Source organism: Gouania willdenowi, chromosome 15, assembly GCF_900634775.1.
Source record: "Gouania willdenowi chromosome 15, fGouWil2.1, whole genome shotgun sequence".
In the NCBI taxonomy this organism is placed as follows: Eukaryota; Metazoa; Chordata; class Actinopteri; order Blenniiformes; family Gobiesocidae; genus Gouania; species Gouania willdenowi.
Window position 1 is genome coordinate 2,577,655 of NC_041058.1, and position 16,719 is coordinate 2,594,373.

Here is a 16,719-nt window from a genome sequence, read left to right on the forward strand (position 1 = left end):
AACTCAGAAATTTTTACTTAATTCTCAGAATTCTGACTTTAATCTCAGGATATTTTTACTTTGATCTCAGGATTTTGACTTCTTTCTCAGAATTGTGATGTTAAGATTGAATTTCAGACTGTTTTTCCTCAGAATTCTGACATCACTTTCAGAATTTTGACTTTTTTCTCAGAATCCAGACTTTTTTCTCTGAATTTTGAAGTTAAACTAAGAATTTTTCACTTTAATCTCAGAATTTTGACTTTTTCCTCAGAACTATGACTTTAAACTAAATTTTAATCACAGGATTTTTCACTTTACTCTTAGAATCTTGACTTCTGACTCAGAATTCTAATGTTAAGATCAAATTTTTGACTCTTTTTCCTGAGAATTATGACTTTCATTTCAGAATTTTGAGTTGTTTCTCCGAATTCAGACTTTAAACTCAGATTTTTTTTAAATTAAACTGAGAATTTAATCTCAGAATGTTTTTCTTTAATCTCAGGATTTTTCACTTTAATCTCAGAATTCTGACTTCAATCTCAGAATTTATATATTTTGACCTTTTTTTCCAGTTGCCCTAATCCTCTTTCATATAAATCTTAATCCATATGATGTCTTTTTTTCCCACAATTTTCTCAAAAACAAACTCATTTTTTTTAAATTACAAAGAAACTTTTACATGAAGTTTATTGAATCATCAGTTTATTGAATAATTTAATTTTCACATTATGACATACAATCTCAAACCTATGGTTGATGCATATCTTGCATTTTTCACAATTGTCACAAAAATTGAATAATTAATCAAAGTGATGTCAGTATGGCCTCCACACAGGCTCCTCCCCCCTCATAGAAAGACACGCCCCTTCTATGTAGTTGCTCAGTGCTGTGACGATGTTACGCTCGTCTCCTCCGCTTTGGTTCGGTCCGTAGTAGAAATTTCCAGGTTGGAACGTTCCACTGTGGCTCAGGGGGGGTGGAGGGTTGGACAGGAAGGAGCCGTAGGGAGGCGGGGGCTGTACGGAGTAGGACAGAGTGGGAAGGTGGTGCATTCTGGGAGGAGCTGCAAAGGTGGAGGAGAGAGAGTTCACCTGACCCAGGAAGGAGGGTTCACTGGTCCACAGGGACCTACAGTCTGGAACAAAACAGAGAAACATGTGCATTTATATTTATTTTAATGTATTTATAAATAACAACAACATTAAATAAATATACAAAGGCAGAAACTAAACACGATACATAGGTAAATGTTTTGTGCTTTTATTGGTTAAATACTACGGAAGAAGATTAAGGACATTGAAAAAAAACAAGGTCCAACTTTTTTTTCATTATTATTAATCAGAATTCTGACTTTAAACTAAGAATTCTGACTTTAACTCAGAATTCTGACTTTAAACTCAGAATTTTGACTTTAACCTCAAAATTCTGACGTTAAACTCAGAATGTTTGATGTTTAACTCAGAATTTGTGACTTTTTTCTCATAATTTAGACTTTAAACTCAGAATTCTGACTTTGAACTCAGAATTTTTATTTTAAACTCAGAATTTTTGACTTTTTTCTCAGAATTCTGATTTTAAACTAAGAATTTTGACGTTAAACTCAGAGTGTTTGACTTTTTCTTGACCATAAACTCAGAATTTTTACTTTAAACTCAGAATTATCATGTTAAACTCAAAATTTTTGACTTTTTTCTCAGAAATTTTGACGTTAAACTAAGAATTTGTGACTTTTTTCTCAGAATTCTTCATTTAGATTTTTTTGATACTAAAACTAAAATATCCAGTGGTCACTTAATAATCGCCAAAAATTTCGCAAATTTTGGCATCAGGTTTAGATCGGACAATTTTTACCTTTTTTTTAAAAAATAAATAAATTAGGAAATGAGAAAAACATCTTTTCATTTGTGATCTAAAGATTTTGACAAAAATGAAAACGTGACTGAAATCAAATCCTGTAATAAAAACGAAAACATTATTGTGTGCGTACATCATGTAAAAAGTAAATTAAATAATAAAAAAAAAGTTCAATAATCACACTATTACGAACAAACAGTTGCTCAAATCAATATTAAACGTTTGACGTAAGATATTGTAACATGGATAATTGTTTTTCTTTAAAATGTGAAGCTTTCAGCTTTGTCTGAAGATTCTCTTTGACAGAATACAGGAATGAATACTAAAATATCCCTCATGTCATAGATTTAGTAGAGCAAACTCATTTTTAATTAAAGTAAATCTAAAAAAAAAGTACTGTTATGAACTATAAAAAGCTGTTTAGTGCATTAAGCTGATGTTACCTGATGATGCTGTGTTGTTGCTGTTGCTGTTTGCCGAATAAAAAATGCCTGATTTCATCTCTTTTTGTCTTTGTCCTGAAAAATATAAACAAAAAGCAAAAGTAAATCCAAGCTTCAGAACTAAATCCATCGTATCATCGTCCTATTTGTTGACTTACGTCTTGGTAGGCGTGGCCCGTCCACAGTTATCTTAATGGCTCTGTGTAATGTGGCGACCTGAGGGGGCGTGGTCAGCACGTTTATTGACAGGGTGAAGCTTTTGCCTGAAAATAAAATAAAATTATGCATTAGCCCCTCATCTACTATCCATATTTTAACGTGCATTAATAAAAACAATATTACTGAGCTTTAATAAGTAGATTTATATATCATAAATACATTTAATATCAGTTAATATAAGATTTTTTAAATTGAATTCAATCAGTTGGTCCACCTCTGCCGCTGCGGCCGATAAAGCGCAGGTCGTTGAAGTGGGCGTGGCCTTGCCTCATGGTTGCCGTGGCGTTACGAAGCTCTGCGGAAGTGTTGTCGTCGTTTCCCGCCATCACCGTGACGACCACGCCGTCAGGGACGTCGTTGCCCAGGGCAACCACCTGACCAACGTAAAATTGTCACAAAAAGAAAACCTTTCCATTTTTGTGTGCGTGCCAACACGATTTCTGCATTTTTCTTCGTGCAGCCTGACACGACTTTTTGAAATGAATGTATATTGATTGGAATTTTTTCATGCAATTACAATTTAGAACATTTTATTCAGGAGGCTGAGGGTTAAGGAGATGAATCCCATTGGTTTGCAATTCATTTCAGGCAAATTGACACGAATTTGTGTCGTGCAGCACAAAGAAAATTGTTCCCTGCAGCACGAAAAATATAAGGAAATTGTGTTGACACACATGAATCAATAAATGACAAAGAAATTCTTACTTAAATACTTTTAAAAATTTACAAAAGCTAAACTAAATTGACTACCCACTGATATTTTATTTCTAATTAAAGTTTTCTTTCTTAAAATTTAAACAAAGCTACATTTCTGTATTTCCCTTTATAAGAAATTTACAAGGAATTCCCTTTTGTTGTCCAGTTTTTAAATCACAACATTATGAGAAAAAAAAACCCCATAGAAATATTTTATGTTAGTTTTATGAAACGTTACATTATACATTTAAATAAAGTGTTTTGTACAACCTTATTATTATTTTTATTTATTAATTTTAAACTTTATTGACTTTCATAATTCACTATTTCACCATTGTGTGAATATTATTTCATATTTATTTAGATTTTTTTTTAGGTGTGTTTAGAATCACATTGTTACTGTTGAATAAAATAAGAAATAAAAAAAATGATATTTCATTTCAAAAAATTAATTATTTTTAATCTCTCATTTAAAATGCAACATTTTCCTCAAATGCAAGGAGAAACCTAATGTATTTGTATTTGAAAGAGTCGTTATTTGTTCTATAGATAAATAAAAGTGCAACAACTAAAAACTAAAAATCCTTCCTCATATTGTGTGTGTTATTATGTTGTGTCTTACGGTAAAAGCTCTGGGTAGGGTCTTATTACACCTCCAGTGTTGGGGGAGGCTGCTGCACAGGAAGTTGGGGCTGTCGGTGTGAACCAGGCCTCTGGGTAACGCTGTGCTGCACTGATGGAAGGACTTCTGCTGGTCCTGTGAATGTGAACGACTGCAGGAGGATGGAGTGGGTCTGCTCTTCACTACTGGGTCTATTTATAGTGAGACACACAGAAAAATATCAATATAATGTTGTAGAATATGCACTACTACCTACAAACACATACAATTAAGACAATATCAATTGTTTGCAGACATTACAAATAAAACAAATTGAAAGGGAACAGTTTGAAATCATATATTAGCCATTCCACCCAAATCTACAATTTATAATGTCAGTTTAATTTCAACTTTGGCAGTGGGCCTCTGAGTATTTTTTGCAAAGTTGCTAATATTGTTAATTTTTTGACCTGATTCAAAAATGTTATAAAAGGATTTGCGTTACAGCTTTCACGTAAATATTTTTAGACAATGATTTTTTTAAATTTAAGTGCTATTTTGCAGAGTTAACTATAGCTATTGGGTAAATATGCCTTTTATAATTTGTGTGGTTTTAAAAAAGACTTTTTAAAATGTGTATTTGCTTTAAAAAAAATTGAAAATGTATTTTACAGTAATAATGATAAATGTCTTACTTTGAAAATAAAATGTTTAATATTGGTATAGCCATATAATGTTATGGTTTAATCTATTCAGACAACTTTTTTCAGGAAATTTACTTTGATTTTAGAGGAGACCTACCAAATAAAATGTAATTAAAAAAAACACGGACAATGTTATTTAATGAATGAATGAATAAATCAATCAATCAATAAAAATAAACATGGAAATTTCTTCAATGAATGGCAAGACATTGTGGAATTAATTCTTATTAATCACAACTTAGTAGTATATATTTTTTATGAAATTACAACATTTTTATTGAATTTAATAAAAATGTAGTATAATGTGCTATATCATAAGTCATAATCACATCATAAGTCATAATTGTGACTTAGTATCTCATAATTATGACTTTATGTATCATAATTATGATTTAGATTTTTTATTACTATTATTATTTCCAACTTATGTTAATAATTAATTTTTTATTATTATCATTTTACTTTTCCGAGTTTTATTTATTTATTTTTTTACTAGCGGGAATGGGCTTCCATATATTTCAGAGCGTCTTGAGTTATTAAATTTTTTTTTTTAACCAATTAGTTTATGTGTTATCAATTTCGTGAGTTTATTCCTATTCAGATCATTTAAAAATGTTATTTAAATCCGCTTTTAAACAGGGTGCGTTAGTCTTTTGCCTCTTTTTCTTTTTATGTAACAAAAACTACAACTCCCACACAAAATGAGAGGTGACGTCATCACAGCGCGACCACAACGTAACCCACGAACTGACTTTTCTCTATAGTGGCGGAACCGATTCGAGCAGATTTCAGGTGAAACTTTAATCGTTTCCCGTCGTTTTTTCTCCTTTAGTTCCTGTTGTTTGTCGCTTTGTGTTAAAAGTCTTTGTGTTCGTGTGTTCGTCTCACCGCAGTGTTTGAATAGGCGGGCACTGTGTGCTGTATTATTATTATTCAGATTCTGCTGCCGGAGGGGAAGTCACTGTGGTCAAACCACCTGTGTGTGTGCGCGCGTGAGTATGTATGTGTGTGTATGCATGCATGTATGTATGTATGTATATGCGCGCGCGTGTGTGTGTGTGTGAGTGTGATGTATATGTTCAGCTATCTTGTTATTTTAAGCATTCAGCTTAGCTTCTATTATACTATAGTCTATTGTTTATTGTTTATTGTTGTGTTGCCTGTAACAATTCGACCTACATACCGACCAGCCATAACATTATGACCCCCTACAGGAGTTTAAGGAGGTTCAAATGACTAAAATATGTATATAATGATAACAAAAAACATGAACGACAAAAAGGCACGCAACTAAAACAACAAATCAGCGAAAAATATACGTAGTGACACACAAAATGAGAGAAAAATTTGCTACATAACACAGCAATCACATAAAAATTATGACATTAACACAAAATGAGCGAAAAGCAAACAAAACAACAATGAAAACACCCTAAATGAGAGATAAATATACTAACTGACGCCAAAAACGCAAAACGACAACAGAAATACACAACATGACACCAAAACCACACAAAATGGGAGAAAAACTAACTTAAAAACACAAAATGAGGTATAAATTATACTAAATGACACAAAAAACACACAAAATGAGAGAAAAACTAACTAAACAACAGAAATGCACAAAATGAGGGATAAACTATACTAAATGACACAAAAAATACACAGTCACAGCAAAAACACACAATCTGAGAAAAAAAAACAAACAAAAATACACTAAATGAGAGATAAATGTATTAAATGACACCAAAAAACACACAAAACAACAACGAAAATACACAAAATGGGAGAAAAATAAACTAAAAAACACAAAATGAGGGATAAACTATACTAAATGATGCCAAAAACACAAAATTACAGAAAAACACACAAAACAACAACAAAAACACATGTATATATATATATATATATATATTGTTTGGGACATTTGTTACTTAATGCTTTGCACCTCAGTCAATTGAAAATACGGTTTATATTTTTCCTCATTAACTGAAAATAGTGAAACTCCAGGTAAATACAGCTGTTTGTGGCCTCAGTACTGGGATTAAAAGGAGTTCAACACTGGCTGCTTGAAATATTGGAACCTATCATGACTGAATGCAATAAACTTTACCAGATTTCATGAACCTCACGTGTTTTAAAGGCAGCGTCTAAAAAAGTAAAAAAGGTTGTTTTATCCCATTATTCAGGTGAATGGTGGTGATGAGTTCTCCTATGGCCTCCTCCGTCTCTAAAGAACGCCAGGTTAACAGGACCAGTTTCATCCCAGAGATACAGAGCATGATGTGAGACACACACACACACACACACACACACACACACACACACACACACACACACACACACACACACACACGCACACGCACACGCACACACACACACACTCTCACCCCAGTAGACCATGGGACTGGTGCTGCTGAACAGACTGTTGGAAGCCATTGGAGCCTGTTTAACAAACAACAACAATAACAACAAGAACTAGACAAGACCTTTATTTACAAGACAAATATGTATTTTGGTATTTGAAAATTTAAAAAATTGGCAAAAATCACAACCTGTATCTGGATTTGTTGACAAGTTTGTTCTTTTTCACTAATTAAATTGAAAGTAATAATGCAGGAAAAACTGACCATGACCTTAAATATGACCTTGAAAGCAGATGTTGTTCAATGGTACCAGTCTGAGCATTGGATCTCAATCTGTGCCAAGTTGTAGAGAAAAAAGTTATATATATATATATATATATATATATTTTTTTTTTGTGATGTCATGAACTTTGACCCCTACTGATCTTTTTACTGGTAGGTTGTACAGCTTTGGTCAAATTAAATAAAATACTGTACTTGAGATGAGCTTTTCATAAATGTAAGCATCAAACTTGTACGATAAATATTCATAGAGATATAGAAAATTGTGGTTTTTGACACTTGAAAAAAATAAGAACTCCTACGAGAACAATGTATTTGGCAATTTTCAATTGTCAAATACAATTATCCATTTAGAGAGACCACATGTGACAATAACAACAATATTCATAAATGAAAATGGTATATTGCATTTAACATAACAGGTTACATTTTTTTTTTTATCTTCCACCAATTTTTTTTTTAGAGGTTTTAGTTTAAAATTGTAATTAGAATTTTATTTATTTATTTTTTCAGTGTTTTAGTAAAAAAAATATGTTTATAAAATGATGGGGAAAATGTGTGAATGAACTCTGAAAACTAAAAAGTAAAGAACTGTAAGAATATAAATTGTGTTATAGTAAAATGGAATAATTCAGTTACATTTTTATTTAGATTTATATATTTAAATACATTTTAATTGACATTTTAAATACAATGGATTATTGTTTCTTAAAAAACAAACAAAAAAAACATTTTTGTATTAGAGGGTCCAAAGTTTCTTTGACAAACACTAATTGATTACATTAATGTACAAAAGCCTTAATATTGTTGGTTAATAAATGACTCCTGATGTAAGATATGCAAATATAAGGCAGAATAAATACATATTTTATCAACAGAAGTTAATAATTAATTATTATTTAATTTCATTCAGGCTAAAACATGTTCATAATCATGACAAATCAATAAATAATCCTTAATGAATGTGTATAAATATTTGGTTTTTGCACTTTTGGCTAATAAAACAACTTCACTGGTTTAGGAGCATATTTTAATTAAATAAACACACACTAATACAATACAATGCACATAAACACACTATTATTGTGATTATTTTTGCCTGCAGAGATTAAAGAAACTGCATCCAGTCTTTACAAGTTTTGTGGTTTATATGAATTAGATTAAGTGTGTGTGTTTGTGTGTGTTTGTGGTACTCACCAAGTTTAATGTCGGCGGTCACAGAAGCCGTAACCCAAAAAAAACCCCTACAAACCAACGCTGACGGCTGAGCCCAAACCTCTGAACCTGAGGCTGATCTGCCCACAACCCCAAACCAAAACCAGTCGTACAGGCAGCCAATCACAGCGCAGGGCGAGAGGACGGCGGGTGGTGGGTGTCAGGTGTGTGTGTGTGTGTGACAGAGAAAAGAAAAGACATGACAGAAGAGAAATGATGGGAGAAGGAAGGAGCTGCAGGATGTGGCTTTGGTACCATCATGGAAGTGGCCTCTCTGGATGCAAATCTATGATTGGCCAAATTGTGGTCAGTGTGTCGGTGTGTGTGTGTGTGTGTGTGTTTGTACAGCCTTTGACCTTTTGTGTGTGAGACAAAGAAACCGACATCCAACCAGAGTTCAACATTTGTAACAACTCTCTGTGTGTGTGTGTGTGTGTGATCAGTTTGTGGGGTTTAGATCTTTATTTTTCCTCCTTCAAACCCTGGGTCATGTGACACACATCAGTATAAGTGTGTGTGTGTGTGTGTGTGTGTGTGTGTGTGTGTTTCAGGTTTGCTCTGGGAGACGCTCGCCGGCCTCTGCATGAGACGGCCGCTCTGGTGGAGGACATTGTGCACACACAGCTCATAACAATGGTAACGCACACCAAAACACACAAAAGGACACAAAGAACACACAAAATGATGCCAAAAACACACTAATTGAGTGATAATTTATAATGAATGACGTTAAAAATACATCAAAATTACACAAAATGATGGAAAAACACAACTCTACTTTGAGCTCCTCGCCCTGTGAAGGAGAATTTTAGGTAAAACCAGACAGCGGCTGTTAAAAATTCAGTTATTAAGACAAAAATCTGAAAATACACAGATTGCACATAGACAGCATGAAAATGTTGATCATTTATTTCTGATAATGATTTAATGGCTCCATAAGTTAAAAACCGCTGCTTAAAAATGATTTTTTTTTAGCAGAATTACAAATACTTTAAAAAAGCGTATAGAAATACACAAAAATTACACGAAAAAACACACTAAATGAGGGATAAACTATACTAAAGGACTCCAAAAACACACAAATTGAGAGAAAAACTATAATTAATGACACCAAAACACACAAAATGAGAGAAAAACTATAATTAATGACACCAAAACACACAAAATGAGAACAAAGATACACAATTGAAGAAAAACAATCTAAACAACAACAAAAAAATAAAAATAAATGAGATATAAACTAAAATACACAGATTGCACATAGACAGCATGGAGATGTTTATAATTTGTTTATAATAATGATTTATTGGTTCCATAAGTGGAAAACTGATGCTTGAAAATGCTGTTTTTGCAAAATTCAAAATGCTGTAAAGATATTATTTTGATATTTTTCAAACATGACTCCAAAATGCTGTCATAGTTTTTAATGATTATTGAATCTATCCTGTGTGCTGATTGGCTGCTGTCTCAGCTCCATCAGGCCTGTGAAGGCGCGGCCCTACGAGGCTCCAGAGTCATTTCAGCCGAGGACATTCTCTTCCTGATGAGGAGGGACAAGGTAACTTGTTTTATTCCATGTTTACAGTTCGAGTTTGGATAATTAAATGTATTTTCTGCTGGAATGTGCAGAGGAAATTGGTGCGGCTGCTGAAATACCTTCAGTTCAGAGATTATAAAGCCAAGGTGTTGAAAAGCCTGGATGAGGAAGAATCACCTTTAGAAGGTAAATTAAGTTTATTTTTTATCTTTTTCTCCTATTTTCTATCATGTCCTATAATGTGTTTTAAAAACACTAAAAGAAAAGAAAGAATACACAAAATAACTCCAGAAACACACTACACGACAAGAAAAGTTCACAAAATCACTCAAAAAAATACACAAATTGAAAGAAAAATACACAGAATAATACATATTAACAAACAAAATGACAAGAACAATACTCAACGTAACTACAAAAGCTACAGACCAACAAGGAAAATACACAAAATGACTTCAAAATTATACAAAACAACAATAGAAATGCACAAAATGGCTTTAAACACAAACTGAAAAACAAAAAGGAGTATAATTAGAACTTAAATGACAAAAAAGGTCAGAAAAACACATAAAATTCCTTCAGATAACCCCCTATCAACAACAGAAATATATAAAAAAGGAGAAAACACACAGAATGTCTAGAAAAAAAAACGTGGTGAAGTGAAACCTTTGTGTGTCTCTGTTCTCAGACCGCGGTGCTGCCGGTTCTAATGTGGGCGGAGTCCCACGCAGACAGAGATTGGCTCAGGATTTCCTCACGTGGATGGATCAGACGGGTGAGCTTCTGTCATTGGCTGAGAGACAGGAAGTGGATGTGGTGAAGCAGGAAAGGATGGAGGTGAGGGAGGAGCTTTGGTTGCGTCTCTGTTAACCAACATGATGGTCACTAACCTGTGTTTGTTCTTCAGCGTTTGGAGCGTCACACCAGGACCATGGACCCAGCTCAGTACTCAGAGTTCTGTGAGAGTCGACAGCTCAGCTTTGGTGAGAAGGTGCTTCAGTTAAAGCAGTGGTTCGCAACCTTTTCAGCCCCGTGACCCCCAAAATAAAGGTCCCAGATAACCACATTTAATTATTTATCTGGATAATATTCACTGTTATCCATTTTTTGCACCATTGTATAAAGTCATCTTAAACATGTGAATCTTTGTTTTAATCAGAAATGAAATGGGTTAAAATTGACCAAAAATGGTGGAAAAGGTGGTGAAATGGAATTTTAAAAACCATAGAAATTGGTTGCAACTTAGAGTGGGCAAAAATAAACAGAAAAACTGGTAAAAAAAAAAAAAAAAAAAACGAGTTTAAAATGTCACTTTTGGAACAATTAGTTTAAACTGACAAATAATCGGAATGGCAAATCATGAATGTGGTTAAATTGGCCAAAAATAAGCATGAAATATGGTGAAAAGAGGTTAAAAGGGACAATAATGGGTCAACATATGTGATATTAGGTGAAAAAGTGGTGGAAATGGTTTTTAAGTGCTGAAAATGTTTTGAAAGTGGAAAAAATGTGCAGAAAAGGTATTAAAATTTGATGGAAAAGTGTCAGAAATGGGAGTAATGTTGCAAAAATGCATTAAAATAGGAAGAAATTCAATCTTTTTAAGACAACAATGCATGTTTTGGACCCAGCGACTCCAACCCCCAACCCCAAGGCCCCACGCCAATATCCACCTCCCAACCCAACCACCCGAGGGGAGGTCCCAGAAAGCCCCCCGCCCGAGACCCTAGCAGAGCAGAGCCGCGCCGAACGGGCAGCCGGTGTGCGCCCGCCGGCGGGCCCAGAGCCAACAAGGACCGGACCCCAGGCCAGAAGGACCCTGAATAGAAGCAGCACCAGAAGCAGCCTGTCCAGGAACAACGACCACATCCCAAGTGGCCTAGGGCACCAAGGAGAGGCACCGACCGAGCCCCCCACAGTGCCCCAGATCACCCTTTAAAGATGCCGCCCGCGCGATGAGTCTTAGTTATTGCTAAAGTCAGCCCCCCCCAGTTAAAATCTTGGCGAGTTTGGTGTAGTTGCAGAAAAAGGGTTTAATAAAGAGCAAAAATTGCCTCAAATTGTTGAGAAAATATTCTTATTTTCTTAAAGGCATCTGGAGACCCCCCTCCCAGTGTCTCACGACCCCAACCGGGGTCCTGACCCCAAGGTTGGGAACCCCTGTGTTAGAGGTTTTGTATTGTTTCACTAGTTCATAACTGAGCTCACTGTTTGTTTGTTTGTTTGTTTGTTTGTTTTGTGAGCAGCAAAGAAAGCCTCTAAGTTCCGTGATTGGCTGGACTGCAGCAGCTTGGAGATCAAACCCAACAGCATCGCCATGGAGATCCTCTCATACCTCGCCTATGAGACGGTGGCTCAGGTCTGGAGTTACATCACAATGATGTCTTTGTTCATCTCACATAAATAGTTTGAGAAAAAAAATACATTAAAGTTGGCTGTGAATAGAAATGTTATTATAATATTGTAGCATATTTATGTATTATTAAATATTGCAAATTATTTCAATAAATTAAAACAAAGAAATCTGTCATACAATTTTATACAATTTTGTCAAAAAATAATACAAAATTACAGAAATGTGTAATTTAAAAGATACATAAAAATGTACAAAAAAGTTTTTAAAAAAATCAAGTGAAATGTATCTTAATAAACATTTTTAATCAAATTTTATGATTGTTGTTTTTTTTAAGAAATGTTCACTACATTTTATGTATTTTTAATTTATTGTAAGAATTTGCTTAGTTTATTTAATTCTACTTAGTTTATTTTCAATTTTTTATATATTCTTAAAATGTATTAATGTATAAATATGCTATAATTTTCTAATAATATATTTTTACTTATAACAGACTTTTTTAATTCATATATTTGTTTTATTTACTGCAGATTGTCGACCTGTCGTTGTTGGTGAAGCAGGAAATGACGGCGAAGACGAATCCCATCAGCCACGTGATCTCAGCGAGCCACATTCACTACAACACACACACTGAGGCACGCACACACACACACTCTGAGGCACACACACACACTCTCTGAGACACACACACTCTGAGGCACACACACACACTGATTTGACTTCACTGTACCGACAGGATTTTTTCTCCTTCTCTTTCAATATCAGGTGAAAAAGGATCCAGACTCACCTGAGGCCACGCCCCCTTCTACTCCAAGCTCCTCCCAGTCCTCTAAGCCCCTCCTCCAAGGTAACGGCAGCTTGGACGGCCGTTCACGACAACGGAAACGCAAAAAGGTGAATCAACAAGAACAGAAAGATAGTAACTAGTTGTTTATTATTATAAATGAAGGAATAATTATTTTTAAAGAAATATGCAATGATAGCCTTATCTCAGAAGTTTAGTTTGCGTAAAAACTGTTTGTAAACTTTGTAGTTTTTGTTTTTTGCTAGAGCTCTCCAGCCAATTATTATTATTTTATGTCCCTTACTATTGAGTTATCTCAGAAGAAAAAAAATCTAATTTGTTTTCATTTTTATGCCTTACTATAGCCTTACCTACGTTTTGAGGCGTTTGAATTTTTTTTGCCCAATTTTTTCCCTCACTATAGCCTTACCTCCAAAATTTTCTTTTCCAAAATATTTCTAATTTATGCCTAACTATAGCCTTACCTCCCAAATTTTTTCTTCAAAAGTATTTTTATTTTTATGCCTATTTTTTAAAAAATATTTCAAATTTTATGTCTTACTACATAGCCTTGCCTCTTTTTTTTTTCTTTTAATATTTCAATATTTGTCTTACTGGCCTTACTTCCCGAAAAAAAATGTTTTCAAAAACTTTTTTTAGTCCTTACTATAGCCTTACTTCTAAAATACTTTTTTTTTCAAAAATATTTCCATTTTTATGTCTTACTATATATAGCCTTACCACCAATTTTTTTTTTTTTTTTTTAAATAATTCCATTTTTATGTCTTATTATAGCCTTACCTCTAAAATTTGTTTTTCAAAAATATTTCAATTTTTATGCCTCCAAATTTGTTTTTCAAAAATATTTGTATGCCTTAATAAAGCCTTATTTCTAAAAAAAAGTTTTTCAAAAATATATTTTTTTATGCTTTACTATAGTCTTGCCTCCAGTTTTTTTACTATAGCCTTACCTCTAAAAAAAAAAAAGTTTTTTCAAAAATAGTTTTATTTTTGTCTTACCTCTAAAATTAAAAAAAAATTCAATTTATATGTCTTACTATAGCTTTACCACTGAAAAAATGTTTTCCAAAATTTTTAAATTTTTGTCTTACTATAGCCTTACCTCTAAAACATTTTTTCTAAAATATTTCCATTTTTATCCCTTACTATAGCCTTGTCTTTAAAAAAGATTTTTTTTTTTCAAAAACTTAATTTTTTTGCCTTACTATATATTGCCTTGCCTCTAATAAATGTTTTTTTAAAAAATAATTTTGTTTTTATACTGTACCTCTAAATTTTTCTTTTTTCAAAAATATTTCAATTTTTATGTCTTACTATAGCCTTGCCTCCGTTTTGAGGCGTTTCAAGTTTTTTTGCCTTACCTCAGAAAATACATTCAAATTTTTTACAGGTATATTTTATCCAGACTGTCATGAATATGCTATTTTTCCAGAGTTCTCCAGCCACAGTGGAGCCCCCTAGTGGAGCCATTCAGCCACTTCATATCAGAGAAGCCATGAGGAGATACAACTACAGACACACAGTAAATAGTGTTGATTTATCCTCGCTTTTAAAATAATAAAATACATAAATATTCACATTTTCTCTGTTTCAGAATGTTTACTGCCGGAGTGGAATGGCTCTTCTCACATGCTGACGGCGTTTGACATGAAACATTGCTTAGTTTCTGTTTCCATGCCAACAATAAAGAGTTTATTTTTTAAATAAATCTGTTGTTTTTTTCTTCATTTGTACACATCCACACGACAAGTCACTCACTCGACAGCACTGTAGTAAATTAACTTTATTGGTCACTTAAAGCAAAACAACAAAAACAGCCTACTGAGCATGCTCACAACGCAGCTTGTGACATTGTAAGCGGATGACGTTAGGATGTTTTTCTCGACCTCTGAAATTGTTTTTTTTTTTTTAAATATTTCTATTTTTATGCCTTACTATAGCCTTACCTCTAAAAAGAAAAAAGTTTTTAAGAATTTTATTTTACTATAGCCTTACTTCCAAAAAAAATTAATTTGAAAAATATCTAAATTTTTATGTCTTACTGCGTTTTAACACAAGTTTCAGTGTGTTCATCATATTTAAAATAGTTTTTTGGGTCCTATGATAGCCTAACAAAAAATAAATAAAAATAAAAAAAATTAAATTTTTATGCCTTACTATAGCCTTATTTCCGATTTGTGGCATTTTCAAATTTTTCTTGTTTTTCATGCTTTAATATAACCTTATCTAAAAAAAAAGAAAATTTCAAAATTTTTATGCCTTACTATAGCCTTACCTCCGATTTTGGTTGTATTTCAAAATATTCCATTTTTCATGCCTTACTGCGTTTTAACCCCAGTTGAAGTGTGTTCATCATATTTGCACTAGTGATTAGAGTCTTAAAAAACCTTATCTAAAAAAAAAAAACATTTCAAAATTTTTCAATTTTATGCCTGACTATAGCCTTATTTCTGATTTGGGGCATTTTCAAATTTTTCTTGTTTTTCATGCTTTAATACTTTTTAACTCCAGTTTAAGTGTGTTTATCATATTTGCACTAGTGTTTAGAGTCTTAATATAACCTTATCTAAAAAAAAAAAAAAAAAAAAATTTCAAAATTTTTCAATTTTAATGCCTTACTATAGCCTTATTTCCGATTTGGGGCATTTTCAAATTTTTCTTGTTTTTCATGCTTTAATACTTTTTTATCCCCAGTTTAAGTGTGTTCATCATATTTTCACTAGTGATTAGAGTCTTAAAAAACCTTATCTAAAAAAAAAAACATTTCAAAATTTTTCTATTTTATGCCTTACTATAGCCTTATTTCTGATTTGGGGCATTTTCAAATTATTCTTGTTTTTCATGCTTTAATACTTTTTAACCCCAGTTTAAGTGTGTTTATCATATTTGCACTAGTGTTTAGAGTCTTCATATAACCTTATCTAAAAAAAAAAAAAAAATTTCAAAATTTTTCAATTTTAATGCCTTACTATAGCCTTATTTCCGATTTGGGGCATTTTCAAATTTTTCTTGTTTTTCATGCTTTAATACTTTTTATCCCCAGTTTAAGTGTGTTCATCATATTTTCACTAGTGATTAGAGTCTTAAAAAACCTTATCTAAAAAAAAAAACATTTCAAAATTTTTCAATTTTTATGCCTTACTATAGCCTTACCTCCGATTTTGGTTGTATTTCAAAATATTCCATTTTTCATGCCTTACTGCGTTTTAACCCCAGTTGAAGTGTGTTCATCATAATTGCACTAGTGATTAGAGTCTTAAAAAACCTTATCTAAAAAAAAAAACATTTCAAAATTTTTCAATTTTATGCCTGACTATAGCCTTATTTTTGATTTGGGGCATTTTCAAATTATTCTTGTTTTTCATGCTTTAATACTTTTTAACCCCAGTTTAAGTGTGTTTATCATATTTGCACTAGTGTTTAGAGTCTTAATATAACCTTATCTAAAAAAAAAAAAAATTTCAAAATTTTTCAATTTTAATGCCTTACTATAGCCTTATTTCCGATTTGGGGCATTTTCAAATTTTTCTTGTTTTTCATGCTTTAATACTTTTTAACCCCAGTTTAAGTGTGATTATCATATTTGCACTAGTTTTTAGGGTCTTATTATAACCTTGTCTAGAAAAAATAAAAAATAAAAAATAAAAATTTTTTATGCC

General features: G+C 32.6%; 2 protein-coding genes across 6 annotated transcripts; one reads left to right on the top strand and one right to left on the bottom strand.

Moving 5' to 3' along the window:
• Window positions 1-797: 797 nt before the first annotated feature.
• Window positions 798-8,416, bottom strand: runx2a (RUNX family transcription factor 2a). The gene is made up of 7 exons (XM_028469395.1): window positions 8,345-8,416; window positions 6,890-6,944; window positions 3,817-4,007; window positions 2,713-2,872; window positions 2,438-2,542; window positions 2,280-2,354; window positions 798-1,117 (listed from the first exon to the last, which is right to left on the bottom strand). Exons 2-7 carry the CDS (start codon window positions 6,936-6,938, stop codon window positions 798-800), a joined length of 900 nt encoding a protein of 299 aa, XP_028325196.1. The 5' UTR covers window positions 6,939-6,944; window positions 8,345-8,416.
• supt3h (SPT3 homolog, SAGA and STAGA complex component) lies at window positions 5,207-14,768 on the top strand. Of its 5 annotated transcripts, none has more exons than XM_028469391.1 (13): window positions 5,228-5,291; window positions 5,393-5,491; window positions 6,667-6,784; window positions 8,914-8,998; window positions 9,834-9,920; window positions 9,992-10,085; window positions 10,588-10,736; window positions 10,807-10,882; window positions 12,146-12,258; window positions 12,786-12,890; window positions 13,021-13,149; window positions 14,493-14,582; window positions 14,655-14,768. In XM_028469391.1, exons 3-13 carry the CDS (start codon window positions 6,693-6,695, stop codon window positions 14,694-14,696), a joined length of 1,062 nt encoding a protein of 353 aa, XP_028325192.1. In that variant the 5' UTR covers window positions 5,228-5,291; window positions 5,393-5,491; window positions 6,667-6,692; the 3' UTR covers window positions 14,697-14,768. The 5 variants fall into 5 exon arrangements, with proteins under 5 accessions (XP_028325189.1, XP_028325194.1, XP_028325192.1 ...); XM_028469390.1 differs by having other exon boundaries at window positions 6,689-6,784; XM_028469389.1 differs by having other exon boundaries at window positions 5,437-5,491; window positions 6,689-6,784.
• The last annotated feature ends 1,951 nt before the right edge of the window (window positions 14,769-16,719 follow it).

Bases quoted from the DNA above. Each gene is read 5' to 3' on its own strand.
- supt3h (XM_028469388.1), top strand. From the start codon at position 6,693: ATGGTGGTGATGAGTTCTCCTATGGCCTCCTCCGTCTCTAAAGAACGC. The intron at 13,150-14,492 runs GTGAATCAACAA...CTATTTTTCCAG, and splicing joins GACAACGGAAACGCAAAAAG to AGTTCTCCAGCCACAGTGGA. The intron at 14,583-14,654 runs GTAAATAGTGTT...TCTCTGTTTCAG, and splicing joins GATACAACTACAGACACACA to AATGTTTACTGCCGGAGTGG.
- runx2a (XM_028469395.1), bottom strand. From the start codon at position 6,938: ATGGCTTCCAACAGTCTGTTCAGCAGCACCAGTCCCATGGTCTACTGG. The intron at 4,008-6,889 runs GTGAGAGTGTGT...CACTATAAATAG, and splicing joins CAGTCCCATGGTCTACTGGG to ACCCAGTAGTGAAGAGCAGA. The intron at 2,355-2,437 runs GTAAGTCAACAA...TATATTTTTCAG, and splicing joins CGGGCCACGCCTACCAAGAC to GACAAAGACAAAAAGAGATG.